The sequence below is a fragment of the Nerophis lumbriciformis genome, linkage group LG19 (genome assembly GCF_033978685.3).
Source record: "Nerophis lumbriciformis linkage group LG19, RoL_Nlum_v2.1, whole genome shotgun sequence".
Classification (NCBI taxonomy): domain Eukaryota; kingdom Metazoa; phylum Chordata; class Actinopteri; order Syngnathiformes; family Syngnathidae; genus Nerophis; species Nerophis lumbriciformis.
In genome coordinates this window covers 41,729,125-41,742,973 of record NC_084566.2, presented here as the reverse complement: position 1 = coordinate 41,742,973, position 13,849 = coordinate 41,729,125, and the positions used below count along the sequence as shown (strand labels likewise).

Here is a 13,849-nt window from a genome sequence, read left to right as displayed (position 1 = left end):
CCCGGTAGAAAAGGAAGCGCTTCTTCTTCTACGCAAGCAACCGCCAAGGAAAGCACCCGCCCCCATAGAACAGGAAGCGCTTTAAGCAACCACCCGCCCCCGGAAGAAGAAGAAAAAACGCGTGGATATCACCGTACGTTTCATTTCCTGTTTACATCTGTAAAGACCACAAAATGGCTCCTACAAAGGACAAGGATCCGGTTCATAAAAAGACGCAATCTCTCCATCCGCACACGGATTACTACCGTATTTCACAGCAACTGATATTCCTGTGGAACGGGAGCACGTACGGTGAATATTCGCACCACAGGGAATGAGAAGTCATCCTTCACTGTGGTTCTAGCTTGCCATGCTAACTTCCACTCATGGTGATATTCAAAAGGAAGACCTTGCCAAAAGAGACCTTTCCAGCCGGCGTCATCATAAAAGCTAACTCGAAGGGATGGATGGATGAAGAAAAGATGAGCGAGTGGTTAAGGGAAGTTTACGCGAAGAGGCCGGGTGGCTTTTTTCACACAGCTCCGAAGGCGAACACACCTTCACTAAGACGGGCAGATAGCGCCGGTCGACATACGCCAACATCTGCCAGTGGATCGTAAATGCCTGGGCAGATATTTCGGTCACAACTGTGGTCCGAGCTTTCCGGAAGGCAGGATTCACAGAACTGCTGCACAACAACAGCGACACTGAATCCGATGACTTCGACGAGGCGGAGCCGGCCATTTTTGGATCCCACGCTTGCGCAACTTTTCAATTCGGACACCGAAGACGAAGAATTCGAAGGATTTACGAATGAAGAATAACTTCAGAAGGTGAGCGCTATGTTTATTTTGTGTGTTGTGACATTAACGTTCGAGCAACATTATGTTGCTATTTATTGCTCTACACCATTTTGAATTTTACTATGTTTGTGATTGCACATTTGCGTACATTTTGGGACAGAGTTGTTAGAACGCTGGTTTTCAATATATTATTAAAGTTTGACTGAACTATCTGACTGTTTTTTTGACATTCACTTTAGCGCAGCGTAGGCGCGGCTTATAGTCCGGGGCGGCTTATTGGTGGACAAAATTATGAAATATGTAATTCATAGAAGGTGCGGCTAATAATCCGGTGCGCCTTATAGTGCGGAAAATACGGCAGTTTAAAGTGTGGGCCTAGGATGAAGTGGCTAAACCTCTCACAGCCCCATGACAGCACTAGTGCCTCTTTCTCCAGCTGCGTATATCGCTGCTCCGTGTCAGTCGGGACCTAGAGGCATACACACCCAGCGACCAAACCTCTCTGTCCCTCTGAGGCATCACTGCACCTAATCTATAGAATGATGCATCGGCTGTCATTTTCAGTGGCTGGCAAGGGTGGCAACGCTAGAGGACTGGTGCAGTGGAGAGCTCCTCTTTGAGGCTGCAGAAAGCCCCCTGCTGTTCATGACCCTAGTACCACTGATTCTTTTTTGACATCAAATCTCAAAGGGCTTTATCCTTCTCAGCCAGGTTAGGTAGAGCCCCCCCAGACAAGAATATTGTCCAAGTGACATACTACCTCTTTATAGGCTGAAAATGACCTCTGTTACCGACATATTTTGAAAGTGCTCTGCCGCGGAGGAGATGCCGAAGGGCAGGCGGTAGAGATGCGCGGTTTGCGGGCACAACCGCGGAGTCCGCGGATCGGGCGGATGAAATTTAAAAAAATTAGATTTTATCCGCGGGTCGGGTCGGGTCGGGCGGTTGAAATAAAAAAAAATTAGATTTTAAATAGATTCAGGCGGGTGGCAGTTAAACCAATTCGGAAATATATATACATAGTTAAATGTTGTTACCCACATACGAAAAACGAGCAGGCACCTGCTGCATATGCCACAACAGAAGAAAAAAAAGAAAAGAGATGGACACTTTTACGGAGCGGAGAAGGGACGCCTCGCCGGGGTCCGGGACCGAGGCCCCTTCCCCCGAGAGGGCCCCACCGGGAGCCGTAGCTGAGGCGATCCGCGAGAAGGGCCCGACGCACGTCCAGGGTCACCACCGCGCCCACCGCACCGACACCCCGCCTCGTCCGCCTTCGCCGCGGCCGGCGTCACGCGCAGCAGGTAAGCAGCTTACCTGCCCGCCACCCCCGTGGCCGGGGGCTCGTAACAGGGGTCACTCCGCGCGCTCCGCCCGCGCAGCTTACCTGCCCGCCACCCCCGTTGCCGGGGGCGCGTAACAGGGGTCACTCCGCGCGCAGTGCGCTCACGAAAGGGGTGGGGCTCACCCTGGTTGATATAGACAGCAGGACGGTGGCCATGGAAGTCGGAACCCGCTAAGGAGTGTGTAACAACCCACCTGCCGAATCAACTAGCCCTGAAAATGGATGGCGCTGGAGCGTCGGGCCCATACCCGGCCGTCGCCGGCAGCGAGACGCGCTTGGAGGTGCGCTCAGCGCGGCTCCCATATGATTGCGCACTGGTGTGCGTCTGGGTCGTGACAGCGTGGCACGCCAATGTCTGTGCTGCATTGGATCAGTCTCCTTTCTTTAACAGGCAAAAGCTTTATAACCTCACTAATGCCTTGCATCGTCTATATTAGATATATAACAACGGGCGGGTGCGGGCGGGTGCGGTTCTGATCAAATGTTACATCGGGTGGATGGCGGATGGTTGACGACTTTCTGATGCGGTTGCGGATGAAATAATTGCCTATCCGCGCATCTCTAGCAGGCGGTCAAGTTGATAGCACCCGAAAAGCGTTATGAATGTGGTAATGGGACTCGGCGTGGCACTTTGAGGGAGAATGGCTTTGTGTCAGGCTTGAGTTTGATTGTGGAAAGCTTCTGAACCAGCCCAAACCCATTGGTGATTAATCACACGAGTTAACTCTGTGAAATACAAACCCTGTTTCCATATGAGTTGGGAAATTGTGTTAGATGTAAATATAAACGGAATACAATGATTTGCAAATCCTTTTCAACCCATATTCAGTTGAATGCACGACAAAGACAACATATTTGATGTTCAAACTCATAAACTTTATTTTGTTTTTTGCAAATAATAATTAACTTAGAATTTCATGGCTGCAACACGTGCCAAAGTAGTTGGGAAAGGGCATGTTCACCACTGTGTTACATGGCCTTTCCTTTTAACAACACTCAGTAAAGGTTTGGGAACTGAGGAGACACATTTTTGAAGCTTCTCAGGTGGAATTCTTTCCCATTCTTGCTTGATGTACAGCTTAAGTTGTTCAACAGTCCGGGGGTCTCCGTTGTGCTATTTTAGGCTTCAATGGGAGACAGGTCTGGACTACAGGCAGGCCAGTCTAGTACCCGCACTCTTTTACTATGAAGCCACGTTGATGTAACACGTGGCTTGGCATTGTCTTGCTGAAATAAGCAGGGGCGTCCATGGTAACGTTACTTGGATGGCAACATATGTTGCTCCAAAACCTGTATGTACCTTTCAGCATTAATGGTGCCTTCACAGATGTGTAAGTTACCCATGTCTTGGGCACTAATACACCCCCATACCATCACACATGCTGGCTTTTTCAACTTTGCGCCTAGAACAACCTGGATGGTTCTTTTCCTCTTTGGTCCGGAGGACACGACGTCCACAGTTTCCAAAAACAATTTGAAATGTGGACTCGTCAGACCACAGAACACTTTCCCACTTTGTATCAGTCCATCTTAGATGAGCTCGGGCCCAGCGAAGCCGGCGGCGTTTCTGGGTGTTGTTGATAAACGGTTTTTCGCCTTACATAGGAGAGTTTTAACTTGCACTTACAGATGTAATAATAATAATAATAACTGGGATTTATATAGCGCTTTTCTAAGTACCCAAAGTCGCTTTACATGTAGAACCCATCAATCATTCACACCTGGTGGTGGTAAGCTACTTTCATAGCCACAGCTGCCCTGGGGTAGACTGACGGAAGCGTGGCTGCAATTTGCGCCAACGGCCCCTCCGACCACCACCTATCATTCATCATTCAATTCACCGGTGTGAGTGGCACCGGGGGCAAAGGGTGAAGTGTCCCGCCCAAGGACACAACGGCAGCGATTTTTTGAACCCTCAGGTTTCTGGCACGGTTGCTCTACCCACTACGCCATGCCGCGACCAATGTAGCGACCAATAGTTACTGACAGTGGGTTTCTGAAGTGTTCCTGAGCCCATGTGGTGATGTCCTTTACACACTGATGTCGCTTGTTGATGCAGTACAGCCTGAGGGATGGAAGGTCACGGGCTTAGCTGCTTACGTGCGGTGATTTCTCCAGATTCTCTAAACCCTTGGATGATGTTACGGAGCGTAGATGGTGAAATCCCTAAATTCCTTGCAATAGCTGGTTGAGAAAGGTTTTTCTTAAACCGTTCAACAATTTGCTAACGCATTTGTTGACAAAGTGGTGACCCTCGCCCCATCCTTGTTTGTGAATGACTGAGCATTTCATGGAATCTACTTTTATACCCAATCATGGCACCCACCTGTTCCCAATTAGCCTGCACACCTGTGGGATGTTCCAAATAAGTGTTTGATGAGCATTCTGTTACGGCTCAGGCTCCTGCCGACGCCGCTCATCCGTCTGTGCGCACCTCGGGACACGCCCACGGGTGCGCACATCCAGGGACGCGCCGCGCGCGTCCCCGCCCTGCAGCAGCCACCAGCTGCATTCACTCACCGGCAATCTACACTCCTGGGTCTGATGAGGGCAGGCTCAATAAAGGACCAGTGGACCCAAGGATCGGTTCGGGAACTTAGTTTTTCCTCATGGTGTACCGTAAGCAACAAGCTTTATGCTATATTCGTGTTTCCTCTCCGTGCCTTGATTTGTCCCTTGTCTTCTCCCGTGTCCCCGCAGTACCCTCCGTCGCCTGGAAAGTGAGCTGTGCGTCTCATTTTCCCCTGGATCTCCTTCTGGACTCTGACTGCTTCCTTCGTTCCTCGACCTCTTGCTCGCCCCTGGATTCCGACGCCTCTCTCTCGCCCCGGATAACCTGCCTGCCCCATGGACTTCCTCGTATCTCGTTCAACACGTTGGTAACACTCACTTCAGTTAAGTACACACTTAGTCTTACACCACACACTCTTGTATTCTAGTTCACACTCCATTTCCTTAGTTTAGTAGTATTGTTTGTTATTATTTATGTATATATATATATATATATATAATAAATAATTGTATATACTGCCCCCTGGTGTCTGTTTGCCGTCACCTCCTCTCAGTAAACACAACACATTCCTCAACTTTATCAGTATTTATTGCCACCTTTCCCAACTTCTTTGTCACGTGTTGCTGGCATCAAGTTCTAAAGTTAGTGATTATTTGCACAAAAAAAAAAAAGTTTATCAGTTTGAACATCAAATACGTTGTCTTTGTAGCATATTCAACTGAATATGGGTTGAAAAGGATGTGCAAATATTCCGTTTATATTTACATCTAACACAATTTCCCAACTCATATGGAAACGGGGTTCGTAACAATGTATAGTAATAATGTGCGCAGAACAATATTCCTCTTCTTTATCAGAATCTCATGCAGTTTAAAGACCAAATCACGTCGTCAAGACAAACAAAAAGGTGTCACCAGCAGATCGTTTATGTAACGCACACACGCACACGCACACGTGCACGGACACGCGCATGCACGCTAACCTGACGCGGGGGCGCGCGTGCGGGTATCATCAGAATAGCTGCATATGCTAGGAAAGATGGATGCAGGCGAAATGGAGCAAAAAGCACATTTAAAACTGGAAAAAAAAAAAAAAACACGGACGTGTTTTTGTCCCCTTGACATATTGTGCCACGCATGAATATGCATCTTGACCAATAATCACACAAATGCGAGGGGATGCATGTGGGGGGGATGCTTAAATGAAACAAGAGTAAAAAAAAAGATATTTCTAAGGTGGTTTAATGTCCACGTCTTCCTTCTCCTTCACAACACGAAGCCAAAGAAGCAATAGAAGATCCTTCTCATCACCTCCATCCATGATGGCCACACACTTCATCACATACGGCGATCAGAGGAGCAAATAAAACATACTCACAATTCCACCATGTATGCACAGCGACAAAAGGGTAAAAAGATAATTGTGAGGACAATTACGTCGCTCTTGATTGCATCCGTTGGCACATTCAGCTTCTCTCTTTTTTTTTTTTTTTTTTTTTTTTCTCTCCTCCTCCCTGACCGGCTGCTCAGAGACAGTGCGCATGCGCACTCTCTCCCGACTCGTAGTAGAGTGCAGAGCGAGGTTGGGGGGGGGGGTGCGCATACTGTATAGCAGTGTTTGCCAACCACTGTGCCGTGGGAGATGATCTAATTTCACCTATTTGGGTTAAAAATGTTTTTTTGCAAACCAGTAATCAGTGTTGGGTTAGTTACTGAAAAGCAGTAACTAGTTTCAGTTACTAGTTACTTCATTTCAAAAGTAACTCAGTTACTAACTCAGTTACTTACACCAAAAAGTAATGCGTTACTGTGAAAAGTAACTATTTAGTTACTTCTTTTTGTCTTTTTTTTTTTTTTTTTTTTTAAGCTCCCATTAATGCCCTTTTAGCCTTCATTTCAGTACTGTTATTGCACTGGAGAATAATACAATGTGTTGATCAACTTGACATGCATTTGTATCACTCAACTCTGCTAAGCAATGTGGTCTACATACAACACACAAAGACAAAGATATGTTACAAAGGGCCAATTTGTTTCTGGCCAGAACAAATTGACAAAACTATTTTAAATAGCTGCAACATAACATACATAAGTAACAAACAGCATAATAACAACATAGCTGTAAACCAAGGAAGGCACACACTACATACATAAAGCCTAACCAGGCGTTTTTTTTCTCTTAAGGAATTGTGAAATAAAATCATGTCTGAAGCCCAGAACACTCTACACATTTCCCCAGTTTTAGTTTAGAGATAAGGAAAGATTGGCCTGGCCCACTAGCATCCCTCTTTATGTTTGTGAACTTTATAGTCTATACATTTAGAGTGATGTGATAATCAAACACTCTAGAAGTCTAGAATGAAAGAGTATATAAGAGAATTGACAGCAACGTTCCCTCTCAGGAGCGCGCCTGTGCAATTGCGCACTGCTCAAGCGTCCTCTGCGCACGGCAAATCTATGCCACGCACAAAATCAAATAAAATTAAAGCTGCAAGCAGCGTTGGTCGGGCCCGCGTATTTGGCAGGTGCTAGTCCTAAGTGTCCCAATACTTTTGGCTACTTGTAGTCTGAAGTGTCCCAAGACTTTTGTCTAGTGTACCTACCTTGTCTGCATTGTGTGGGCACGTTGGTGCTTCCTGCTTTCAAGCAGCCATGTTAAAAAAACAGCATTGCAGCAGCATCAGCGCAGCGGGTCTTTGAAGGCTCATAAAATCAAAACCGGAGCAGTTATAAAAAAACTGTTCTGTTAATCTATGCACAAGGGTTTAATCTCTCTCCTGTGTTAGTTTGAAGCCGAAACGACAAACGCGCTCAGAGGAGATAGTTTTTGAAGGAAGGTGACAGGTTTTTACAAAATAATTGTTTTGAAGGGGGAATAGCAAACTTGCTGTTGATTTTTTCTGGGGGTTGTCAATTTATGAAATGTAGGTCTAAGTGAGACCTACGGAGAGGTATTTGTTTCATGTCTCTCCGACCTTCCCAGTGGGAGTAACAGGCAGTTTTGTAACTTTTTTCTTCCGAGGAGCAGTTTTTTATCAGTTTTATTCAAAAATTGCTGTAGAGCACAATTTTTAGATTTTGGGTTAGGTTTTTTCATTAGATCACAGTTTTAGCCAGTCCGGATGTGTGTGTTCAGTTTGGTGAGTTTTGAAGCATGTTAAGGGGGTGAAATTACAGCGCAAAGATGCAAAAGTGACTGTTTTTAGTACTTTTTTGTATTGAAGGGGGAATTGGCAACTTCCTGTTGATTTTAGCCCGAAGACATACAATTATGAGAACTAGGTCTAAGTCAGACCTACATCGAGGTTTTTGTTTCATGTCTCTCCGACCTTCCTAGTGGGAGTTACAGGCAGTCTGTTTTTTTTTTTTCCTAGGGGGCGCTAGAGCGCAATTTTGATTTTTGGGGTTCGGTTTTTTTATCAAAAGACAATTTTCGCAGGTCCTGATGAGTGTGTCAAATTTGGTGAGTTTTGAAGCATGTTAAGTGGGTCAAATTAGTGCTCGAAGAGGCGGCGGAATAATAATAATAATTAAAGCTGCAAGCAGCGTTGTTCGGGCCCGCGTCTTTGGCAGGTGCTAGTCCTAAGTGTCCCAATACTTTAGTCTACTTGTAGTCTGAAGTGTCCCAAGACTTTTGTCTAGTGTACCTACCTTGTCTGCATTGTGTGGGCACGTTGGTTATTCCTGCTTTAGAGCAGCCATCTTAAAAAAACAGCACCGCAGCAGCATGAGTGCAGCGGGTCTTTGAAGGGTCATAAAATCAAAACCGGAGCACTTAATTAAAAAGCGCTTCTGTTGTTGTATTCACAAGGGTTCAATGTCTCTCCTGTGTTATTTAGAAGGCGAAACGACAAACGCGCTCAGAGGAGTTCGTTTTTGAAGGAAGGAGACCGGTTTTTACAAAAAATTTGTTTTGAAGGGGGAATAGCAAACTTCCTGTAGATTTTAGCAGGGGGAAGTAAATTTATGAAATGTAGGTCTAAGTGAGACCTACGGAGAGGTTTTTGTTTCATGTCTCTCCGACCTTCCCAGTGGGAGTTACAGGCAGTTTTGTAATTTTGTTCTTCCGAGGAGCAGTTTTTTGTCCGTTTAATAAAAAAATTGCTGTAGAGCGCAATTTTTAAATTTGGGGTTAGGTTTTTTTATTAGATCAAAGTTTTTGACAGTCCTGATGTGAGCGTTAAGTTTGGTGAGTTTTGAAGCATGTTAAGGGGGTCAAATAGCAGCTGAAAGAGGCAAAAGTGACTGTTTTTAGTACTTTTTTGTCTTGAAGGGGGAATTGCCAACTTCCTGTTGATTTTAGCCCGAGAATATTCCATTATGAAAGTTAGGTCTGAGTCAGACCTACATAGAGGTTTTTGTTTCATGATTTTACGACATTCGTACTGGGAGTTAGAGGAAGTTGTATCTGTGTTTTCTTCCTAGGGGGCGCTAGAGCGCAATTTTGAGTTTTGTTGTTAGGTTTTTTTACTAAAGAGTTTTGTTCAGGTTTTTTGATGTGTGCGTCAAATTTGGTGAGTTTTTGAGCATGTTAAGGGGGTCAAAGTACCGCGCAAAGCTGCGGAAGAAAAAAGAAAGAATAATAATAATAATAATAATTAAACATTAGAAATTCAATAGGTCCTTATGTCCCATTGCATAAGGACTCCCTGTGGGAGTCCTTTTGCAATGGGCCACTGCGGGCCCTAATAATAAAGAATAATAAAACGTTACAAATTCAATAGGTCCTTATGTCCCATTGCATAAGGACTCCCTGTGGGAGTCCTTTTGCAATGGGCCGTGCGGGCCCTAAAAATAAGCGCATAACAATTTTCGACACGACACAGACACGACAGAGAAAACCGTTTTCGTCATCATTGTTCAAATATTGTAACGTCTGTCGAGACGCTTTGAGGACATGAATTCCATCCATCACTTTACTGAGCAAAACTCTTTATTGTCGGCCATAAACACATCACCAAAACATTAGTAAAAAAATGATATCTAGCAAAAGTGGTCATTTTCTGCAGTACAAACCAGACCAAAAGTAACTTTGTTATATCAACAGCAGCCGCTCGCTCTTTCTCACGTGCGCCAACACTTGCACATATGGCACTGAGCCAGTGATGCGTTTACAGCCACACAAAAAGTCGGACAACTCCAACACCACACATAAAGTGTCATTCCAGGTCGTTACACTATGATTTACCAATCAAATGTGTGCTTATTCTAGTGTCATTTATTAGGAATCTTAATTTATGAATATTAATCATTAAATGCTGTTAGTATATTAAATAAATACTAATAAAAATATTTTTTTTTACAAACAGGAAGTTGCAGGAATGTACACATGATCCCCTGCTTACATCTCATTGTGCAACATGTGAATGTTTTAATGGGAACTAAATGCAATGTCTGAAAGGGGTACCAATTATTTCCAAAGCAGGACCTCCACCCAGACAAACAATACAAGTACACAGTTCATGAAAAACTATATTTGTTATTATTGTCATTGTAAGTGGGCCTAAACACTTATATTAGAAATGGAAATGACTGCTGTCATTTGATTATAATAATAAGAGAATGTTGTCTGTCTATCTGTGTTGGCCCTGTGATGAGGTGGGGACTTGTCCAGGGTGTACCCCGCCTTCCGCCCGAATGCAGCTGAGATAGGCTCCAGCGACCCCGAAAGGGACAAGCGGTAGAAAATGGATGGATGGATGGAGATTCCATCCATCCATCCATTTTCTACCGCTTATTCCCTTTGGGGTCGCGGGGGGCGCTGGAGCCTATCTCAGCTACAATCGGGCGGAAGGCGGGGTACACCCTGGACAAGTCGCCACCTCATCGCAGTGGATGGAGATTGAAGTTGTTATTTAGTGAGGTTTGGGACAGGTGTGCTGCTGGTGTAGCCACAGTGTGCACGTCTGATGTTGCTCACATGGGCTCCACTCAATGCTCAGGGACTTTTTGCCTTTGCTCACACACATGAACAATTAGAGGGAACATTGATTGACAGAGTGTGTGTACCTTCAGCGGTGAATGATGAGCAGAGGCAGAGTTAATCCTTAAATGGTGGTGGTGGAGGTGAAGTGGCATCAGAATCTCTATCTCTCTTTACTAGCTTCGTCGAAGCATGTTGCTATGTAGCTTGTTTCAGCAGATTTGAATTGCTGTTTTGGGCAGTAGATGGCATCTTTGATCCAAAGCACAATTTACATTTAACTATAATGTTCTTTTCTTTGTGCTCGACAAAAGAAAAGTAGTGAAAATATCTCCATGTTAGCAAACTCGACTTCTGGCTCCGCCATGATCAGACACGCCCCCCCCCCCCCCCCCCCCCCCCCTTACTGTGGAGCAAAGACGGCGTCCACTAACACCCCAATAAGTTTTTCAACTTGTTTAAGTCGGGGTCCACATTAATCAATTCGTGGTAATTCATATTGTTGTTGAGTGTCGGTGCTGAGTAACCGTGTAATACTCTTCCATATCAGTAGGTGGCAGCAGGTAGCTAATTGCTTTGTAGATGTTGGAAACAGCGGGAGGCAGGGTGCAGGTAAAAAGGTGTCTAATGCTTCAACCAAAAATAAACACAAGGTGAGTGCCCCTAAGAAAAGGCATTGAAGCTTAGGGAAGGCTATGCAGAACTAAACTAAAGCTGAATTGGCTACAAAGTCAACAAAAACAGAATGCTGGACGACAGCAAAAACTTACTGTGGAGCAAAGACGGCGTCCACTAACACCCCGATAAGTTTTTCAACTTGTTTAAGTCGGGGTCCACATTAATCAATTCATGGTAATTCATATTGTTGTTGAGTGTCGGTGCTGAGTAAACGTGTAATACTCTTCCATATCAGAAGGTGGCAGCAGGTAGCTAATTGCTTTGTAGATGTTGGAAACAGTGGGAGGCAGGGTGCGGGTAAAAAGGTGTCTAATGCTTAAACCAAAAATAAACACAAGGTGAGTGCCCCTAAGAAAAGGCATTGAAGCTTAGGGAAGGCTATGCAGAACTAAACTAAAGCTGAATTGGCTACAAAGTAAACAAAAACAGAATGCTGGACGACAGCAAAGACTTACTGTGGAGCAAAGACGGCGTCCACTAACACCCCAATAAGTTTTTCAACTTGTTTAAGTCGGGGTCCACATTAATCAATTCGTGGTAATTCATATTGTTGTTGAGTGTCGGTGCTGAGTAACCGTGTAATACTCTTCCATATCAGTAGGTGGCAGCAGGTAGCTAATTGCTTTGTAGATGTCGGAAACAGCGGGAGGCAGTGTGAAGGTAAAAAGGTGTCTAATGCTTCAACCAAAAATAAACACAAGGTGAGTGCCCCTAAGAAAAGGCATTGAAGCTTAGGGAAGGCTATGCAGAACTAAACTAAAGCTGAATTGGCTACAAAGTAAACAAAAACAGAATGCTGGACGACAGCAAAAACTTACTGTGGAGAAAAGACTGCGTCCACAAAGTACATCTGAACATGACATGACAATCAACGGGGGGCGGCGTGGCGAAGTTGGTAGAGTGGCCGTGGCAGCAATCGGAAGGGTTGCTGGTTACTGGGGTTCAATCCCCACCTTCTACCATCCTAGTCAAGTCCGTTGTGTCCTTGAGCAAGACATGACGGGTGCTGTTTAGCGCCTTGCATGGCAGCTCCCGCCATCAGTGTGTGAATGGGTGAATGTGGAAATACTGTCAAAGCGCTTTGAGTATCTTGAAGGTAGAAAAGCGCTATACAAGTATAACCCATTTATCATTTATTATCATTTATAACAATGTCCCCACAAACAACTGAAATATTCTCGATTGCTAAAACAAAGTAGATGCGGGAAATAAAGGAAGACATGAAACTGCTACAGGAAAATACCAAAAAAGGAGAGAAATCCACTAAAATAGGTAAAAAGGTATGTAATGCTTAAACCAAAAATAAACAAAAGGTGAGTGCCCCTAAGAAAAGGCATTGAAGCTGAGGGAAGGCTATGCAGAACCAAACTAAAGCTGAATTGGCTACAAAGTAAACAAAAACAGAATGCTGGACGACAGCAAAAACTTACTGTGGAGAAAAGACGGCGTCCACAAAGTACATCCAAACATGACATGACAATCAAAGAAGGATAAAAACAAATGAAATATTCTTGATTGCTAAAACAAAGTAGATGCGGGAAATAAAGGAAGACATGAAACTGCTACAGGAAAATACCAAAAAAGGAGAGAAATCCACTAAAAATAGGAGTGCAGGTAAAAAGGTATCTAATGCTTAAACCAAAAATAAACAAAAGGTGAGTGCCCCTAAGAAAAGGCATTGAAGCTTAGGGAAGGCTATGCAGAACTAAACTAAAGCTGAACTGGCTACAAAGTAAACAAAAACAGAATGCTGGAGGACAGCAAAAACTTACTGTGGAGAAAAGACAGTACATCCGAACATGACATGACAATCAAAGAAGGATAAAAACAAATGAAATATTCTTGATTGCTAAAACAAAGCAGGTGTGGGGAATAGCGGTCAAAGGAAGACATGAAACTGCTACAGGAAAATACCAAAAAAACAGGAAAAGCCACCAAAATAGGAGCGCAAGACAAGAAGTAAAACACTACACACAGGAAAACAGCAAAAAAAAGTCCAAATAAGTCAGGGTGTGATGTGACAGGTGGTGACAGTACACCTACTTTGAGACAAGAGCTATAGTGATGCATGCTTGGTTATGCTTTAAAGTCATATCCAACAACGTTTTACTGTCAACTGAGTTTAGTTTTTTAATGATTTCTGCTGGTGGTGTGCCTCCGCATTTTCCACGTCATAAACGTGCTCAAAAAAAGGTTGAAAAACACTGCATTGAGAGAAAAAATGTGTCTGGGGGGGGGCCAATGTGTATGTGTGTATAAATGATATATACACATTTAGCTGTAAAAACCTGCTGTACAGTTTGTGTGTTTGGGTCCATTTTTTTTTTTGGAACACTAATACCAAAAGTCACAATGTCCCATAGAGTTCTAAAAAGGTTATGACAGACATCCTCAAAAAAATGGAATGGAATTTTACTTTTTTTTTTTTTACTGAATGGGACACCCGAAATGTACATGAAAATAAAGAAAGTGGGATTTACAATATTAACTATGAACAATAAAACACTGAATATTAACAACATGTGCACGTCACTCCTCTTTTCAGATTCAGATATTCAGATAGGTCTTTATTGTCGTTGCACAAGTACAACCGAATATTATTTTCAGCAT

The 13,849-nt window shown here is 44.0% G+C and overlaps 1 protein-coding gene across 3 annotated transcripts in view; it reads right to left on the bottom strand.

Annotated features, from left to right (window-relative positions):
• The window catches only part of rgs20 (regulator of G protein signaling 20), a 57,683-nt gene that overhangs the window by 24,081 nt on the left and 19,753 nt on the right, over positions 1 to 13,849 (bottom strand). Inside the window, exon 1 of one of the 3 annotated variants that reach the window (XM_061978767.2) lies at positions 6,017 to 6,455. The exons of 1 other annotated variant lie outside the window; for it this stretch is intronic. In XM_061978767.2, coding sequence (XP_061834751.1) covers positions 6,017 to 6,241 — 225 coding nt within the window. In that variant the 5' untranslated portion in view covers positions 6,242 to 6,455. Of the gene's footprint in view, positions 1 to 6,016; positions 6,456 to 13,849 lie in introns of those variants that run through there. One more of the 3 variants, XM_061978769.2, reaches the window with a different exon arrangement.